Below are 19,908 nucleotides of genomic sequence, written 5' to 3'. Positions count from 1 at the left end.
GTCTGTCCCCATCAGCCACGTGACCCCAGGCTGCTCAGTTACACCACCAAGCCTCGGCCACTCACCTGAAGGAGGGATGACAGCGCCTGCCTCACACTGGGCTGTTTTAATGATTAAACAAAAACACAAACTGCTGACACACACCAAGTACTGTATCGGGGTCGTGATGGTGGCCCAATTAGCTACAGTAAACATTTTTTCTGAATGGAAAATTTTCTCCATAAATGCTACTGAGACATCTCAATAATTTCCTTGAAATCTAAATTTTAAAAAGGAAAGTGCTACAACCTCTATAAGGGCATGGATTTTCCTGTTTTGCTCACTGTCCTACCCCTGACCCCTATATCAGGGTCTGGAACATCGCAGAATTTCCCCCAAATATCTTTTAAATGAGTCAAAAGTGAACTTTTTGTTTTTTTTAAAAATACGTCCTTTAAAAATTGTTTTCCTAAATGAACGTTCTTTGAAGCAGAGGAGCCCTTTCTTCCAATGAAAGCTTACACCCAAACCCAATATTTGGCAGATAAAGGCCAGCTGCTCCGAGGTGGAAGGAGTGTGGTCTCTGAGAGGTGGTCTGGGGAGAGCACTTTGCAAACCACTCTTCCCCTGATGCAGGGCAGTGGGAGCTCCTGCCTCTAAACTGCCAACATTTCATTTGGGTTAGTGGGTGAGAAATGATACCCCCAGACTGAGGCAAGAGCCAGGGAGCCTGCAGGTGACAGACCATCTGACCCAAGGTCACTGGACGAACTGTCGATTTGAACCCGTTCCTTGGCTTGACGTGCTGAGTGAGAGCCAGCGTTTCAGCTGATCCCTCTGGTTCAGTCCTCCTTGGAGGAATGTTCTGTGTCCAACAGTGGGGCTAGAGGGAGATCCGTGTCGAGCTTCTAACTCTCCTTCATTGATGGGGCTTCTCACTCCAGTTCCGGACAGACGGTCGTATCGTTTCCTGTCTGTGCCTTACGATTAGCCTGGGCTCAGTACATTTACCCGGAGAGTGGGGATAAAGTGGGTGGGACACGGGCGAAGCCTGGAGGAAGCCGTGTCTCCCTGCTCTGCTCAGGGAGAACATGTGCGGGCAGTGGTCCCGCGTGTGGGCTCTGGGGTCAGGGGTGCCGGTTGGAACCCCTCACTTGTGATTTCGGGCGAGTTGCTTCGTCTCTCTGGGCTTTCCTTTCCTGAACTGCAAAATAGGGATTCACAGTGCCTCCCCATGGGGTTACGGTGAGCGTGAACATAACACACAGGAAGAGATGAGCAGAGAGCCCAGTGTACAGCGAGTGATGGATAACGCCAGCTGCTGTCATCACGACGTGCTGGGTGACACACACTCGTGCTTTGCTTCTCACCATCTTTACACTGGCTGCCCAAACCGACAAGAGCAACCCAGGACCCACGGGCAGGCAGGAATTTTCCCCGTGGTGACCTGCTCCAAGCACTAGTTTCCTAGAATCCATTTTGCTTAACACCAGAGGCCCCTGTCCAGAGTTTGCCCGTGTTGTGGGGGGGGCGGGTTCTTGGGGCACTGGGACGTGTCACCGCTTTCGCACGTGCTGGCAGAGCCAGTGCACACACGGCTACTGCAGAGGGAGCTCGAAGCGGCTCTGCGGGTAAAGCCATTTGAGCTTCCCGAATGAAAGATGCTACAATAGAATCGAACCACGGCTCCTCTGCACACACTGGGCTTTCAGTCGGCTCCTCTGAAGGAGGTTAGGTTCACTCCCTGTTCTCCCTGACTTTCCCTGGGCTGTGCTTTAAAAGGCAGACAGCACATTCGAGCCTCCTAATCTTTAGACGCAAGGCTATCTCAGGATCTGTTGTGCTCCTTGTCAGAATCCCTCCTCTTTCATGCTTTATATCCCTGAGAACCTCAGGATGAATGCCACCAGGTCCCTGTGATCTACCACCACTGGGCCTCTCAAGTGGTTCTGGAATGTTCTCATTAGGGACTTCGATCCCAGACAAGGCTGCACTCTCATCTCCCATCAACAGAGCCTTTGAAATAAAGAATTTCCCCAACATCGTCTACTATTCAATCAGCTAACCCCCCCACAGAGCTGGTTTTTTTTTTTAACTTCACTGCTATTTCTCCATTTTTTTTAAGAGCGACAAATGTCAAAGATTTTTATTTAGTTAATGAAGGAAGCAGGAAGATGTTACAACTGGTTCAAGGAGAATTTATCAGCAGATCTATAACCAGATCTAGTTATCTAGATAGATAAATCAATCTATGCAGGTATATAGATATAGATAGATAAGTAGATAATCTAAATCAGGATATGCCATGGAATGAATTTACAAAGAAATGGAAAACTGGCTCTTACTGGAACTACTGACCCCCTAAGGACACAACTCATTTACATATTATTTCCCCAAATTTAATTGCTCCACTTCCCACATGACATGGAAGCCTGTAAGACACATATGAAGCCTATTTCCTACGTAGACTGGACTGTTTTTATTTCTCTTCATTTGTATGCTCTTTCTGTATTTTAAAGTTGATTCTACAAGACTATGTATGACCCCTTGTGGTCAGAGACCACGTAGAACATCCCCACAAGGGTCCTTCATGAGGGTCACAGCGCCCACCCGCAGGGCTCCTCTCACAGCCCAGCAGTGGTTCTGCCCTACACACGGCTATGGGCACCAAGGATGACCTCTTCCCTAGGCTAATGAATATGGCGGAAGAAGGGCAAGTTGTGTCCAGGCGAGGCTCACCGGGGCTTCCCTGGGTGCTGGCCATGGTCCGGTTGTGGACTTGGTTAGTGCTTTTACGAGTGTTTGCTTTACAACAATGTATTAACCCATATATGGATGTATTATACCCTTTTCTGTACCTATATTTCACACTTTAAAAATACAAGAGTCCACCTTGAGGATAATACGCTCAGACACAAAAGGGCAAATACTGTATGATCCCACTTATATGAAGCATCTGGAGTGGTCAAATCCGTGGAAGCAGCAAGTGGGATAGTGGTTGGCAAGCGCTGGGATGGTGGGGAAGAGTGAGCTCTTGTTTCATGGGTGCAGAAGAAACCTAATGTCACTGAACGGTACACTTAAGAATGGTTAAGATGCTAAGTTTTATGTTGTGTGTCTGTTACCAAAATTTAAAAAAACGAAGAGCCCACTTTCTCCATGCCTCCTCGTAGGACACCTCCTCACATTCCACTCGAGCCCTGGGCTCCTAGGAAGCAGTACTTTCAAGGTGGGAAGGGCACCTCGAGGATCTGCTGTCTCATAGCCCGTGGGGTCCCTTCTGCTGGTCTCCTCCTGAGAGGGGCTCGTTCCCTTCCACGATGAAGGAGAGGCAGTGACTATATGGCCTGCTCCTTGAGGACAACTGCCATACTTTATAAAGTGTGCTGAGTAGGTATGTTTGGGAATTACTGAAATGAGGCCTACGAGGTGTTCTTTCTTTCTGTGACGACATAAGTGTGAGTACTGATGAGTCAGTGTCAGTTGAGACAGGCAGGTTCTTTCTTTCTGTGACAACTAAGTGTGAGTACTGATGAGTCAGTGTCAGTTGAGACAGGCAGGTTCTTTCTTTCTGTGACCACATAAGTGTGAGTACTGATGAGTCAGTGTCAGTTGAGACAGGCAGGTTCTTTCTTTCTGTGACAACTAAGTGTGAGTACTGATGAGTCAGTGTCAGTTGAGACAGGCAGGTTCTTTCTTTCTGTGACAACTAAGTGTGAGTACTGATGAGTCAGTGTCAGTTGAGACAGGCAGGTTCTTTCTTTCTGTGACCACATAAGTGTGAGTACTGATGAGTCAGTGTCAGTTGAGACAGGCAGGTTCTTTCTTTCTGTGACAACTAAGTGTGAGTACTGATGAGTCAGTGTCAGTTGAGACAGGCAGTTTCTTTCTTTCTGTGACCACATAAGTGTGAGTACTGATGAGTCAGCGCCAGTTGAGACAGGCAGGTTCTTTCTTTCTGTGACGACATAAGTGTGAGTACTGATGAGTCAGCGTCAGTTGAGACAGGCAGGCAGATATTTCAGCAGGGAGAGTGGGCTCCCCCTCGAGTAGGAAGGAGAACACGGGGGCAGGAGCTGAGCCCACAGAGAGAAGAGTACGGAGTTTCCTTAAAAATCTAAAAATTAGAGCTACAGAGGATATGGCAATTCCACTTGTGGGTGTATATCTTGGGAAAACCATCAATCGACAAGACACATGCACCCCAACGTTTAGTGCTGCCTTGTTTCCAAGGGCCTAGACTTGGAAGCAACCTAAATGCCCTTGGGAGGAAGAATGGATAAAGAAGATGTGGTACATATGTACAGTGGAATATTACTCAGCCATGAAATGAGGGGGGCTGGTCCTCGCACAACTGCCCTTCTTGGGTGGGATGTTAGCACTTATCAAGTTAATCCTCTGCCTCTCAGCGGGCTGTTGGGAAAACCATCCATCCTAAACAGCAGTGAAATTAATAGGAAAGTATCACCCTCCTCCACGCTGAGCCAGTGAAAGTAAAAGCAAAAGAAGAGAATCCGCCCCTCCAGCCACAAGAGTCTACTCCCAGCTGCTGCTCGGATACCTGAGAACGACTTGGCAACAGAAACTGGATTCTCAGACATCCTCTTTCACATCAAGCCCTCATCTCAGGTGACTATAAAAGCAATAAATATAGATTGTTGGAGGCAAATAAAGCAGTACATGGAGGCTCACTGCCGTATTTTCTTGAAATCTGATTCACTTTGAATCTGATGCCAATTAAGAAGACTAATATGTACCAACCATTCTTTTAGAAAAGCTCAGTGCCTTCTGTTGGGGCTGAATAGTATCAAATGACTATAGGGAGATGCCCAGAGGATGTTTCTGGCCTGAAGCACATACGGGGTCACTCAGGCAAAGGATCCACAGAAACGCCAGCTGCCCACTGGCTGAACCCCATCCTCCCAGTTGGCTTTGGAGGCCGACCAGCTGGAAGTCGGCCAGAGTCCAGCAACTGGGTCAAAGGGAGGAAGAAGCTTGGAGAACTAGATTGCTCAGGTATGAAGGTTGGGAAATCCAGTGGGATTTGTGGTTAACAATAGGTCAGTTACTGACCACGAAAACCAAGCGGTCAAGACTGCAAGGACTTGGTGTTTCTTGGAGACACAGCTGGGTAAGGCTGACAGGACCTGACTCTGGAGGTATAAACTGTCGTCCCTGTTTCTCTCCTAGGATGGGTGTGTTTTCTTGGTTATTCCAAAGCCATTTCATGTTCACATTGGGTAGTGCATGAAAATAACAGGGCTTTGGTACTCAGAGACCCTGATTCAGGTGCTGGCTCTACTCATCCCACCAATCGTGAGCTTAGACAAGATCTGAATCTGCTGAGCTTCATCTGTAAAAGCGGGTGATGATGGTGGTTCCTTCATAGGAACGTTGAGGAGACCAAGTGAGATAATACATGCCAACATAGGACAGTTCTCTCTCAAGAACATAGAACAGTTAGATCTTAAGAAGATGTGGGAGATACACACACACACACACACACACACACACACACACACACACAATGGACTATTACTCAGCCATAAAAAAGAATGAAATAATGCCATCTGCAGCAACATGGATGGACCTTGAGATTATCATACTAAGTGAAGTAAGCCGGACAGAGAAAGACAAATATGTGATATTGCTTGTATGTGGAATCTAAAAAAATGATACAAATGAACTTATTTACAAAAAGGAATAGACTCACAGAGGTAAAAACAAACTTATGGTTACCAAAGGGGAAAGCGGAGGAGGAGGGATAAATTAGGAGTTGGGGATTAACAGATACACACTACTATATATAAAATAGACAACAAGGACCTACTGTATAGCACAGGGAACTATGTTCAATATCTTGTAATAACCTATTTATATATATTCAGTTTTATATATACATAAAATTGAATCACTTTGCCGTACACCTGAAACACTGAAAATCAACTAAAAAAAGGAATAAAATACAATAAAAAAGGAAATTACTCTCTTCTACGAATAAAAGCAACACCCTTGCTGGAGTTCGGCAATTCACAGCACAACGAGCCCAGTAGGCTTGTTTGGGGACCAGCAGAGCAGAGTGGAACTGAAAACTCCACACACTCACTTTTTGGGGAAGATGAGTTTAGCTAGTTTTAAAGAGGAAACAGGAAAAGGTCTGGAAATAGGCCGAATACTTCTCAGCAACTCCTTCATCTGATTCCCCTGGCATCCACTCAGCAGCTTTTGTTTTCCATCCCTGATTCTGTACAGTGTTGTACAGAGGTTAAGATCACAGGCTTTGGGGTAAAAATCCCTGGGTTTGATCCTAATTCTGTCACTTTCCAGTTGTGTGACCTTGGACAAGTTATTTAACCTCCGTGCCTCAGTTTCTACCACTGTAAAATGGAAATAAAAGTGTGCCTACCTTGCAGCGTTTCTGTGAGGACTGAGTTAATACAAGTCACGCATTAGTGTCTGGTACATAGTTAGAACTAAGTAAAGGTGAGCTGGCACCTGTATCATTACTGCTGTGACTTCATGACCTGACAATTTTTCTCACCTGAACGGTTTCATCTTTGCCTACAGACTGCCCCCTTTCCAGTGAATCCATGCTGAGACCTACTTTCCTAAAACACAATTTATTTTCTCCCCACCCAGTTTAAATCATTCAATGATTTCAGCAGGGAACTGATCAACAGTGATCTTATAAAACAATGGAATCTGAAACGATCATTACAAAGGGTTACTAGACTTTTAATTTCTTTACTTGGAAAGATCTCTGTGACATACTGTAAGTGAAGGAGAGCAGGTTACAAAGCAGCAAGTCTCCTAAGAGTCTGTTTATATGAAATAATCGAACGCATTTGGATATGTGTCTAGGAAGGCACTGGGCAACTGAAGGGATGGGGCTTCTGCTGGGTGGCAGAATCTGGAGGGATATGGACTTTTCCATTTATGATTTTATGTACCACTTTAATTGTCTACATACTTATACTGTCTTAGGAATCAGAAAGAAAACAATAAATCTATTTTTATTTTATAAAATAAAGCCAACAACTTCAAGGCATAGAGAAAAGAGATTTGAAGGAAATAGAAATAAAATGTTAGCAGGGTTTGAAATTGTTTGGTGTGGTCCTGGACAATTTCCCCCCTCTTTTCTTCACTGCACACATTTTCTTTAATGTGTATGAATTGTTTTTATAATTGGAAAAAGAAACCTATTTAGCCATGGATGAATGGAATATGATCAAACCTCAATTAATGTTTATATAATAATCACAACTCAATGCTACGCCATCCAGGAGGGTAATAAACTCTGCCATTTTGAGAAACTCAATCTGCATTAAAGATACGTTGCTATTCCTCCAATTTCTTTCAAAAAAGCCCTTACTACATGAAATAGGGCAAAAATCGTATTTTTGGTTAAGAAACAGGCCCATAAAGACCTGGTCATAACAAACCATTGCTTAATGCTGAGAAGTTATAATCGGCTGGGACTTTTCCAAACGTATGTCTGCATGTGTGTATTTATGCATGTGTTTATGGTGTGTGTATATACATATGCACGTATGTATACATATATGCATGTATTTATATAAGTATGTATTTACGTGTGTGTATATATGTATGTACACATGTATGTGTATAACTGTCTCTGTGTATATGCACATACATGTATGTGTACATGTATGTATGTTTGTATATATGTATGTATTTACGTGTGGGTGTGTATATATGCACGCATGTGTGTGTGTGTATGACTGTCTTCACACATTAGAGGTGGGGTAATTAGAGATTTAAAGCAGGTCCCTCAGTCCCTTAAACATGTTATTTATGCCCTTTTTATCAAATAACGTTATGTTTAAAATATATCTACATAGCTTCAAATATTTTAACATCATTTTCACATTAAACACGATGGATCTGGGTCACAGCCTTGCAGTCGGAACCTGTAAGCGATTAGATATTATTATAGCGGCAGAAATGGAGCCTGTCACTGATAATCTTTCATCTCTAACCAATTCTCCCTTTCTGCTGAATATTGATGACATATTTAAGGCAAACTGGAATCACAGTGATGTATGTAACATTTGTCCACCGACAGGAGACTCAAAATTAATTTTAATTATAATTGATTACTTCAAATAACAGCCTTGCTCTTCCTGTGGTTACATCTTGCCAAGGGCTGGTCTGCACTGGTTTCAAGGTACAAGAGGCAGAGGGGCCAAGGTAACCGACAGGAAGTGCTGGGCGTCCTGCACCTCTCCCCACTGCTCCAGCCTGGGGTCCCTGCCGCTGTCCACGGAGGTGGGGATGGAGGGTGGGCTCAGGCCCAGCCAGGCAGCTTCTGAGCAAGAAGCAAGAAGGAGCTTTCAGTTGAGCGCTGGCTGGCTCTGTGCTAAGCTTCACTCCTGCTGCTGGTTTTGTGTCACCAACTTCTTAGTCCTGCCTTGTTTCTGACTTTTTTACCTGGACCCTTTGTCAGAGACGCCTACTCTTTATTTTCAGATTCCTGGCAGATCCCCTGACTCTTATTTTATTTTGCCTGATTTTTCTAGAATTTACCCTTTTCTTTCCTGCACATATTGTGGGATATGTTTCTGTCTTGCTCTCGTCTGCCGGAGTTTTGACGCAGGAAGCTCCCTCTCCCAGGGCATCTTGCCCCTACACTCACGCCGTCCCCCTCTCTCCCGCCTTCGCCTGCCTTTATACCTAACCTGGATCACGACAGTAGTACATCCCTCAGAAGTGACACGGGTGCTCAGTTAGCAGAAAGAAGCACCTTGCTTTAAGACAAAGTCCTGGGGACCGGCAGCCCTCAGCCCGGGCCACGGAGACGGGGTAGTTGGTGAGAAGACTTGGGTGGGACAGACCGGGTCACAGCTCACACTGTCTTCTTAGTCGCCTCACTAAGCACGGACACCCTGAGTCCAGACGGACACCAGACCTCAGAAGGGCCTCCCTTCATGTAAGAGTCGTGGGTCCTCACGGTCAAGGCCGTACCCCCTCGCCCCTCCCCTACTCATTCCAAGCAGCTCTTGGCAGTTTCACGGCTGCTCCTCACCTTGTTACATCACCGTCTTCATTGTACTAGATGCCCGGCAGGATGCCCTGCGTGGCCCTCCCCTCCATGACATGTGCTCCTTTGCACATGCTAAGCGGTTTTGTCTCAGTATTTCTCTCTTTTTTTTTTTTTTCTGCAGTACATGGGCCTCTCACTGTTGTGGCCTCTCCCGTTGCGGAGCACAGGCTCCAGACGCGCAGGCTCAGTGGCCATGGCTCACGGCCCAGCCGCTCCACGGCATGTGGGATCCTCCCGGACTGGGGCACGAACCCGCGTCCCCTGCATCGGCAGGCGGACTCTCAGCCACTGTGCCACCAGGGAAGCCCCAGTATTTCTCATTTTTAAAGCCCCTCCAGGCTGGGTGCTAGGCCCTTGACACCCTCCATGCTCCCTCTACAGAGAACCTCACGACCACCACTGATGTGCCCCGAGATTCACAAATTTACATCTCTTTTGGGTTCCAGAGCTGTCCACATAAGTGCCTACTTGACATCCCATCTGAATGTTTCAAAGGCGTCTCAGTATATCCCCGGATTCAACTCACAAGCTTTCCCTGCTACCGCCGACCTCACTGCCACCCCTGAGCTCCAAGTCTGGTTCCCTTCCAGTGTTACCCATCTCGTAAACAGCCCGTCCTTCCGTCTGTCTGTCTGTCCGCCGTCCATCCTCTATCCACCCAAGTCAGAAACACAGGAGTCACCTCTGACCCTGTGTCTTCCTTGAATCCATCTGTTACTTTTTAGTACACATTACCATCACTTGTCACCTGGGCCAAGAGAGAATCTTTTAGCTAGGGTCCCCTTCTGATTCACTCTTTACTGCAGTTAGACTAATCTTTCCAAATGTAAATTAGATTAACCCTCCCTCCCAACTCTTTAATGAGGTGTCCTTTGTTCTTAATAATAAAGACTAAGACACTGAATCTGCCCCAGAAGGCCCTGCAGGCCTGGCTCCCACCCCCTTCTCTCTCGGGCCCCCCTCCCCCTTCCACCTCTCCCAGCTCTGGCCACCCCGCCTTCCTTCCCCTCCTCAAACTATGGATTCCCGCATGTCTGCACACCCCTGCTCTAGCCCCTGGGTCAGCTGTCTTCATTCCACATCCTCCGGAATCAGTCAGCTCCCACGTACAGGCTCTTGCAGGACTGCGCTCCTCTCCTTATGGCCCTTGACTTTCACTTCATTTTTATTTCATTTATTTGTATAATCAAGTCTCTCTTCCTCTCAAAGGAGATGTCAACTTCCCGAGTGTAGAGGCTGAGTCTGTGTTGGCTCACTGCCGTCCCCCAGGGTCTTCACAATTCCGGTCTCTCCCCTGGACGGCGCCCCCTCTGCTCCAGCTACACGAGGTCCTTACTGTCCCCGACGCCACGCTGACCCGGGCTAGCTGTCCCTGCCTCAGGGCCTCCGCCTGGACCGGGCTCCCTTCCTCAGCTGCGTCAGGCCCTGGTTTGCATCTGTCTATCTATCTATCCATCTATCTATCTAACATCTACCTATTCAGTGGAAGTATAGTTGATTTACAATATTATATTAGTTTCAGGTGTATAAAATAGTGATAGTGATTCAATATTTTTACAGATTATACTCCATTTAAGGTTATTATAAAATACTGGCTATATTCCCTGTGCTGTACATGACATCCTTGTAGTTTATTTATCTTATACATAGTAGTTTGTACCTCTCAATTCCCTCTCCCTTTCCCTCTCCCCACTAGTAACCACTAGTTGTTCTCTGTATCTGTGAGTCTGTTTCTGTTTTGTTATATTCATTTGTTTGTTTTATTTTTTAGATTCCACATATAAGTGGTAACATACAGCATTTTCCTTTCTCTGTCTGACTTATTTCACTTAGTGGAATACCCTCTAGGTCTATCCATGTGGTTGCAAATGGCAGTTTCATTCTTTTTGTCTGACTTGCAACTTATTCTCTCAACTGTAATTGTTAATTACAATTAAGAACTGCTGAGACTATCAGGGGGGCTATGCTTGTGTGTGTGTGTGTGTGTGTGTGTGTGTGTGTCTGTGTGTGTGTGTATGTGTGTGTGTGTATGTGTGTGTGTGTGTGTGTCTGTTAATAGTGGACGGGGTATTTGTTTATATTTGCAAAGGGCTAGCTCAGCAAATTTATGGTGTAACTGAGGGAAAAGTTCACCTTACTTAAGAACAACAGCCAATAAACAGTTTTTAAGCACCATTAAAACCATTTTATATGCAAACACTGTTGCAAAACTACGAATGTGATCATTAAAGCACTTCTTATGTTCTCTGAAAAGCACTAACAAAAATCTCTAGGACATGTTCATTGTTCATTGAATCCCCCAGTTCCTCATCGTAGTTAGTGGTGCTATTCCCAAAGCCTAGACTCCCTGAAGTGGGCTTTCCAGTCAGGGAAACTGATTTTTCCACAATTGCTGAATTTCTTAGTGGGGAAGGGAGATATAATACTTTTCTCCATGCCTTTAAAGAAACAACCAGTATGAGTGTATACATTAGGGTGATTTAGATAAGTATTTTTATTCCTGAAATCCTTCTACAACTTTAACGATATCAAAGATTCATTTTCGGTGCCATAACTAAAGACGTACAGTCTCAAATGAAGCAGCTCCAGATGGTGATTCTCAGAGGGGTGCTGAGCACTGCAGTGGCTTCATCAGACCCTACTGGGGAGCTCATGCTGGATGGGGGCCCCCCTAGAGAAACAGCACTCAGGCTGTGAGTTCTATCACCAGACTTGGCATGGGCTGGCATCAGGGTAGTTCTGGTATTGAAGCCAGCCGGCAGTAGTGGTATTTCTGCAAAAGCCACACGTGGTATCAAACTCCTGCTATGTAGCTGCTGGTGGCATCTAAGGATTTGCACACCCTATTTTAAGAGCATTAATAATTGTTTGGTAGGTGGCCTAAGTGGCTGATGTCTCAGAATATGTCAGCATAGACCGTTATAGACAATTATATAAACAACCACAGACAGTTCTAGAGGGATTTTAGAAAGCAATAGAAAACTGGAGGAAAAGGTAACCATTTGCAACGACATGGATGAACTTTTAGGACCTTATGCTGAGTGAAATAAACCAGACACAGAAAGAAAAACACTGCATGATCTCATTTGTACATGGAATCTAAAAAAAGTCAAACTCATAGAAGCAGAGAGTAGAAGGGTGGTTACGAGGAGCGTGCGAGGGGAAGGGGTAAAATGGGGGGGTGTTGGTCAAAGGGTATGAAGTGGCAGTTACATAGGATGACTAAGTCTCGAGATTGAATGTACACTATGATGACGATGGTTAACTATACTGTATTGAATCCAGAAACTTGCTAGGAGAGTAGATTTCAGGTGTTCTCACCACACATAAAAAATGACAACTACGTGAGGGGAAGGTACTTTCATTAGCTTGGCTATCGTAATCATTTCGCTATTTATCTATATCAAGCATCATGTTGTACACCTTAAATATAGACAATTTTTACTTTAAAAATACATAAAAAAAGACAACGTGTGTGCGGGGAAAGCCTTCAGAATGCCACGGCAGCTGAGGGGTAAGATCAGGAGACTGGACAGAGCTGCCTGGGCACAGGACATCTTTCTGACATTGTCCCTACAAAAGCACAAAAACAATGCAAGCTGATGGAAGAAACACTGAAAGAGCCCAACAGGTGAGGTGGAGGCAGGTGAGAGCTGGAAAATCCACCCCCTCTGGGATTTATCAGGAATAAAGGCAAACTCTCCAGAAATAGAGCCCATGGTCACAGCCCGTGATGAGCGGGTCGCTGTGCAGAATCCTGCTGACAATTAGGGAGCAACGTAGCGCCTGCAATTATCCACAAGTTCATCATTTCCAACCTGAGACTTCCAAATGCTGCTTTTGTTTTTCCATTTTAAATGACCTACTGAGTCCACTAAGCTGAGGAAGGGTAAGGAGTAACAGAGAAGAAAGATGTGATTTTTCAAAGGTAACAACCATCAGTGATGTTTTTGTGTGGCGTTTAAGTTCATTTCCACAATAGCTGGCTTTTTAGGAAACTGGGACATTGAGAAGGTTCATGAGTTTCCCATGGTCACTTGGCTAATACATGGTGAAACAGACTGTGAACTGTGTCTTCTAGTTCCCAATCCTAAATTCCTCTTTTGCCCCCAAAGGCTTTTCCCTTAGTCATTTACATTGTCCTATTAGTTCACGTGCATCCTAGTCTGGTCCAGCCCACAGACAGTGTACATTCATGGGGGTGGGAGGTAGATTTAAACCTTCTCCACCTCTGACAACATTCTGCTGGACACACAGACCACAGCCAGTGCCTGCCTAGGGCGACGAAATAATCTGTCCTAAGTGCAGGGTCTTGAGAGTTGATGATCTTGGTGGTGACGCCCATTCTGAGCTAGTGATGGTTAGTGATGATAGGCTAACAATTAATACATAAATTAGACCCTGACCCCAATATCTTTCTTAGGCAACAGATCTGAAGCCATCGAAGAAGAATTTCTGCAGGAGGCCCACAACAGCAGCAGCTCCAGAATTTCAGAACGGGGGCCACAGGGGGTCAGCCTGGGGGCTGGAGGACTTGGCTTGAAACTGCCTTCAACAGGGAGTATACTCTTTGTACTTAGTTTGTATATTTATTTGGAGGTGGCCTGGGGAGATGAAGAATGGGGATGAGGGGGGTGAAGGTCTTCTCAAGCTGCCTCTTGTCACAGACACTGGCCTGTGCAGGCAATGATGCTAATGGTCGGTGGGGACTGACTATCCAGCATCCACTGGGTGGTGGTTATAAGAGCTGCCCCTGGGTTGGAATCTTGTCCCCATCTTATTAACTGTGTAACCCTTTCACCTTCTTTATGCCCCAGTTTTCCTCTCCTGTAAAACAGATAAACAATGTCACAGGATCATTACAGGGAGTGAGGGAGTTAACAGGTGTAAAGGGCTTAACAGGTGTAACAGGGGTGTCTAGCACATAGCAAGTGCTCAGCAAATGCTAGCTTTTATCACTTTTTTCTTTAAGCATTCAAAACTATTTCTCAAGCATCTACCAAGTGCAGCCGTCAAACTACACATTGGGAAGGAGCAGAGTCAAGGTCACACTGAACAGAGGCAGGCCGGGTCTCTGAGCACAGCCCAAACCAGAGCCCTGGACGCTGCTCTCCAGATGCTCGGTGTGAGGCCCACACCTCGGCTATGGCGGCCGCAGGACAAGGGCTCACTGACATCTCTTCCACCTGGCGTGGGTGGCATGGCTGCGAAGTGCCCATTTTACCTCGGTGGGCCTCCTTGGAATTAGTGGCAGAGCTGAAGGAACCCTGGGAAGGCTCCTATAAGCCACTTTGAGAAATCTGGGTTCTTCTGAGGGTGTGAAACTTCAGCAGGCTCGCAGAGAACACGAAGGAACTTGGGAGGATCTATATTGGCCAACGGACTCTTCCCATGACCCCTCTCTGGCTGGAAATAATGCTTTCCTTCTCTGAGCCCCTGCAGCACACAGCACTGTACACACAGCTCCAACGCAGGACTGCGTCCTGGTGCAGAGAGACCAGACTCACAGTCTCTCATCTGCCTGTGCTGCTCTGTCCTCGGGGCAGGGACATCGTCCCCATCACCCTGGGGTCCTCGGGGGGGCCAAGTGTTGACTGAATTCACTGAGGGGCAATGAAGCCTTAGATCTCAGGGGAACATCTTCTCTCTAAAAATGAAGCTCTAAGTAAATGAATGCACAAGACTCCCGAAGCTAGCACTTGCCATCTGCAGAACCAGTGGTTTGGCTTTGAGAGTGGCCAAAGGGAAAACAGGCCACAGGCCCAGTTGGGATGGTTCATATTATATGTAAACCCCGACACACTTCTTTTTAAAAATGAAACACACTGTAGGTCTGCACCATCCAATATGGGAGCCCCTCGTCTCATGGACGATCTAAATTAAAAATAATTAAAATTGAATACAATAGAAAATTCAGTTCCTCGGTCACACCAGCCACATTTCAAGTGCTGGTATGGTGAGGGCTACTGCACCGGACAGCACAGACACAGAACATTTCTACAATCACAGAAAATTCTACTGGGTGGCGCTGCTATAGAAGCTCAACTGTCCTACCAAGAAAATGTTAACTCAGGCAGATAAAATCTAACCGCACTTCCACAATCAAGAAAGATAATATACAGCTCCGCTGGAGTATCCAAACCTTTCAAGTTTGTTCTCTTACAAGTAATAAGGGAGGATGAGCTAGGTGCTCTATATTTCACATTATTGTTGTTTTTTAAATTTACATATCTTTAGAGATGGTTTTAATTCCGTGAGTACCTTGTCAGTACCTCGGTGCAGTCACGTGTGGCTTTGAGCAGTTTAATGCAGGGGATGGATGGCTTCAGCCCTGGAAGAAGGAAGCTCATCAATCTACCAGGCATCCCGGCATCGTTACGGAACGTTAATGAGGTTGGGCTTGATTTAAAAGCCGTCCGAGGCATTATGGATTGGGACCATTCCTCTTCATAGGAACTGAGAATTTCTGAGATATCATCCTAGCTCTTCTGCTAATGAGTGTTGTGATACAGGGACTACCATTTAACTTCTGAGTTTCAGTTTCCTGTCCTCAAAATGGGGCTATTACTGACCTCCCTACCCCAAGTGTCCTGAGGATTAATGAGCTCACGTCTGCTGAGAAGTTCCTGGCAGCGGGGCGTGCTTCGAATCATTATGTCTATTCCTTCTCATGGAGCAGATGGGAAGCGTTAGATCTGTTATGTTTACTCCCTCCAAAATGCATTTTCTGTCTCAGCATTTGAACATTACCCAGGTTACCTGAACCTTCAATCTAAAAGTAAAAGGAGCCCCACAGCAAGACACACGGACATAGCGGGGGTATTTAGGTAGTTTTTCCTTTCCCTAATACGAGCATCACACCAGCTTTTCCAGCGGGATGAAGGTAGTAATTGCACTGCAAATTCTTGCCGCATGAGGCTGGTGGTCGATCTCAGCAGATGTGAGAAGAAAGTTACATCACAGCACGATGATGCTGTCAACACTTACATGCAATAATATTCCCATATCTGTTCTTCATTCTGTTTTCATCTTTCTTAGCAGAGTCCCATGGTGCAGACTGCCCTTCAAAGAAGCTCTGGAAGAAAGAGACAAGTGACGTGACAAGTTACAATTCCGTGCGGTAAACAAACACAGGGATCTTAACGACTGGGGGGTGTTCTTAAAAAGTGTACAAGGGTCAAGGAAGGAAAAGAATATTCACAGGAATGAAATAATGGATTATTAAACTACTTTATATCTCAAATATCTCATTTAGTTTTTTGTTGTTTTCCTTTAGTTAAAATGCCACAAACACGGATGGGGGCTGAAGAGTAAGCCCACAATTTATCTGTACCATCCGCTGAAAATGGTTGGGTGTTCATCCCCATCCCACCTGAATATTTGTTACAGAAAATTTAACATTTCTCTCAATTTCTTAATTACATTACATCCTTTCAATATTCTCCTATGAGATATAAAGATATCATTTTTCTTCCCAACTGCAAACTGAAGGAAGGTTATTTTTGGTTAAATCTGTGAAAGTAGGTAAGCTAAGACTTCACGACTTCCAGCCTAAAATCCTCTAAGAACTTCTGCCAGAGTTTTCATTTTTAATGGAGCTTAGATGTCCATTTATTTAAGGATTTGGCATTATTATGCCTAGGGTCTTTAATCTTCATGTTATTAGTCAGATATACATTTTTCTGTTCAAGTTATAATGAAAATGTCCTCTGCTATCGGTTGACAAATGAAAAAAAAAGCTGGGATTTTAATTTCCACTTTAGTTCACGTTCTGTTTCACCTTCACGTAGTCAACGCTACAAGGAGGTACTGGGAAGAAGGATGGTAGCAAGAAGCATTTAGTAACACTGTTTTGTTGTCTTTTCTGTACCTACTCTTATATTTCCTGGCACCAACTGGGAGAGGAGGGAAGAGCAGGCGGAAGACACAAAGGCAGATCACGTGTGTGGAAACATCGTTCTAAAATGCTCTCGGGTCAGAGAATGTGGTACCAGGAACTCACATCCTCAAACATGCCCCAGCATGGCTTTCCAAGGTCCCTCTTTAGAACGGAAGCTCCTTTATACTCCTCTACTCTCCATCCCCCGCTAAAGCGCTTGGCCATCTTGGCCATTGCTGGCAATGGCCACTAGTGAGCAATCAGTCTGCGGTCCAATGGGACCAATTCATTATTCCTTTTCACGGGTCCACTTGTGTCTTATCAGCTGAGCTGCTCCTTAGTGCGGTCGGAGTGGGGACACACCTGCTCACAGACCCCACGGGGAGCCCTGCCGCCTGCAGGTGGCTCAGACCCGACCACACAGTGCACAGTGCTGGGCATACCCTACCGTCTCTGCCCCAGGCTGTGGATGTCCCCAGGCAGGGGCTGCGTGGTCCTCATTTTTGTTGGTGTGGAGCCCACGCTTCGTGATAGGAGTCCGATAATTAGTCATTGAATGAATGAGTGACTGCAGTGTCTGGGGGCCATCTGCTGGGCTTTGATGCCCAAATAAAGCTTGACTTCTGCAGTGTGGGGGTCTGCGGAGTTGGAGTACTTGGAGACCTGCACAGGTACTGTCTGCAGGGTTCATGATGTCCGTCTGTAAAAGTGCACGTGCTTCATATATACAATGGAATATTACTCAGCCATAAAAAGAAACGAGATTGAGTTATTTGTAGTGAGGTGGATGGACCTAGAGTCTGTCAAACAGAGTGAAGTAAGTCAGAAAGAGAAAAACAAAAACTGTATGCTAACACATATATATGGAATCTAAAAACAAACAAACAAACAAACAAAACCATTCTGAAGAACCTGTGGGCAGGACAGGAATAAAGACGCAGATGTAAAGAATGGACTTGAGGACACAGGGAGGGGGAAGGGTAAGCTGGGACGAAGTGAGAGAGTGGCATGGACATATATACACTACCAAATGTAAAACCGATAGCTAGTGGGAAGCAGCCACATGGCACAGGGAGATCAGCTCTGTGCTTTGTGATCGCCTAGAGGGGTGGGATAGGGAGGGTGGGAGGGAGATGTAAGAGGGAGGAGATATGGGGACATATGTATATGTTTAACTGATTCACTTTGTTATAAAGCAGAAACTAACACACCACTGTAAAGCAATTATACTCCAATAAAGATGTTAAAAAAGAATGTGCATGTGCTTTCTGTGAACTGCCGTGTTTTAAAGCTGCTGTTACCTTACAGCTCGGCCCTCAACAGAGACTGGCTGGAAAAGAGCCCTGTCCTGACTGTCCCCCTTGCACTATTAATTCCACACAACAGAACATCAGGACACACCATTTCATCACATCCAAGAGGGAAATGATAACACTGCAAGCGTAAGAGTTAGAGTTTTAAATTGCCATTTTATTTTATTATTTATTTTTTAAAATTGAAGTATAGCTGACTTATAATGTGTTAATTTCTGCTGTACAGCAAAGTGACTCAGTTATACATATATATGCATTCTTTTTTCTATTCTTTTCCATTATGGTTTATCTCAGGACCTTGTTGTTTATCCAGTCTATATATAATAGTTTGCATCTACTAACCCCAAACGCTCAGTCCACTTAGTGTGATAATCCCTAGCTGCGTCCCTGTTGATGCAAATGGCATTATTTCGTTCTTTTTATGGCTGAGTACTATTCCCTTGTATATATATATTATACAACATCTTCTTCATCCATTCATCTGTCGATGGACATTTAGGTTGTTTCCATGTCTTGGCTATTGTGAATAGCGCTGCTATGAACATACGGGTGCATGTATCTTTTTGAATTGTAGTTTTGTCCGGATATATGCCCAGGAGTGGGATTGCTGGATCATATGGTAATTCTACTTTTAGTTTTCTGAGGAACCTCCATACTGTTTTCCATAGTGGCTGCACCAACTTACATTCCCACCAACAGTATTCAATTGCCCATTTTGAAGTAAGGTACCTTAGTCATGGTCATTGTTGACACTTCATTATCATAATAGTTTTTACATTGTATTTATCACTTTGAAATAAAACCATGGAGGCAGACCAGGATCAGATGCACTACACGCTTAGAGCTGTATTAACAGATTCACAGTATACATTGCTAACTGAAGGGTAAGATACTGTGCAATGCAGGACAAAAACAAATACAAACATTTTCAGGATTATTAATAAATTAAGCTAATAAAAATACAGTGAAAATCGTTAGTTAATTCCATCTAGAACAAGACCGTTATAGGACAGGTAAAGGATTTATTTAGACATGTAACGTCTATTCTGCCATAAAATATGCATTTAAAATAGCTTCAGGGATTTAAAAGTCATCCTCTTTTTCTGAAGTGTCTTTGTTACTCTATGAATGACAATTATTTTACCGTTGAGTAATAACTATTATTTGACTTCCCTTATAACAATTTAATTCTATTAATACTTTGAGTTTGTCGTGATGTAATTACAATTTCATTCCCCTCTGCCTTCTCCACCCATGTGAAAGTTTCCAGACTTTGCTATTTTCATGGGAAGATGAAAAAGGGACCTGACTCTGAAGAAGACCTGGGTGTCTTCCAGTAGACCCACGGCCACTAGTTGACTCCCCACAGGATGAGAGACAGACAGACAGATGGAGGGGGGTCAGCAACGGATTAGGGAGGAGGCACTTGCTCCACTAGTACAAGGAGATCCTGCTGGGTCACCGGAGACAAAGCCACCCTGAGCCACACCAGTTCCTTCCCATTCCTGACAAACAGACGCTTTCCGTGGGGGAAGGCACCCACATCACAGCGGGGTTTCTTTAGCATTTATGGTGAACACAGGAATTCCAATAGCCCTTGCTTTTAAAAACAGTTGTTTTTAAAAAAATTTATTAACTTTTGTTTTATATTGGAGTCTAGTTGATTACCAATG

The 19,908-nt window shown here is 44.9% G+C and overlaps 1 protein-coding gene across 7 annotated transcripts in view; it reads right to left on the bottom strand.

Annotated features, from left to right (window-relative positions):
• Positions 1 to 19,908, bottom strand: part of PTPRM (protein tyrosine phosphatase receptor type M) — a 754,490-nt gene that overhangs the window by 86,092 nt on the left and 648,490 nt on the right. For all 7 annotated transcript variants that reach the window (XM_067699674.1, XM_067699676.1, XM_067699675.1 and 4 more), the window contains one exon: positions 16,031 to 16,118. In XM_067699674.1, the coding sequence (XP_067555775.1) occupies positions 16,031 to 16,118 (88 nt within the window). The remainder of the gene's footprint in view (positions 1 to 16,030; positions 16,119 to 19,908) is intronic.

Source organism: Pseudorca crassidens, chromosome 12 (genome assembly GCF_039906515.1).
Source record: "Pseudorca crassidens isolate mPseCra1 chromosome 12, mPseCra1.hap1, whole genome shotgun sequence".
NCBI classification, from domain to species: domain Eukaryota; kingdom Metazoa; phylum Chordata; class Mammalia; order Artiodactyla; family Delphinidae; genus Pseudorca; species Pseudorca crassidens.
Note: the sequence above shows the minus strand (reverse complement) of the source record. Positions and strands in the feature narration are given on the sequence as shown.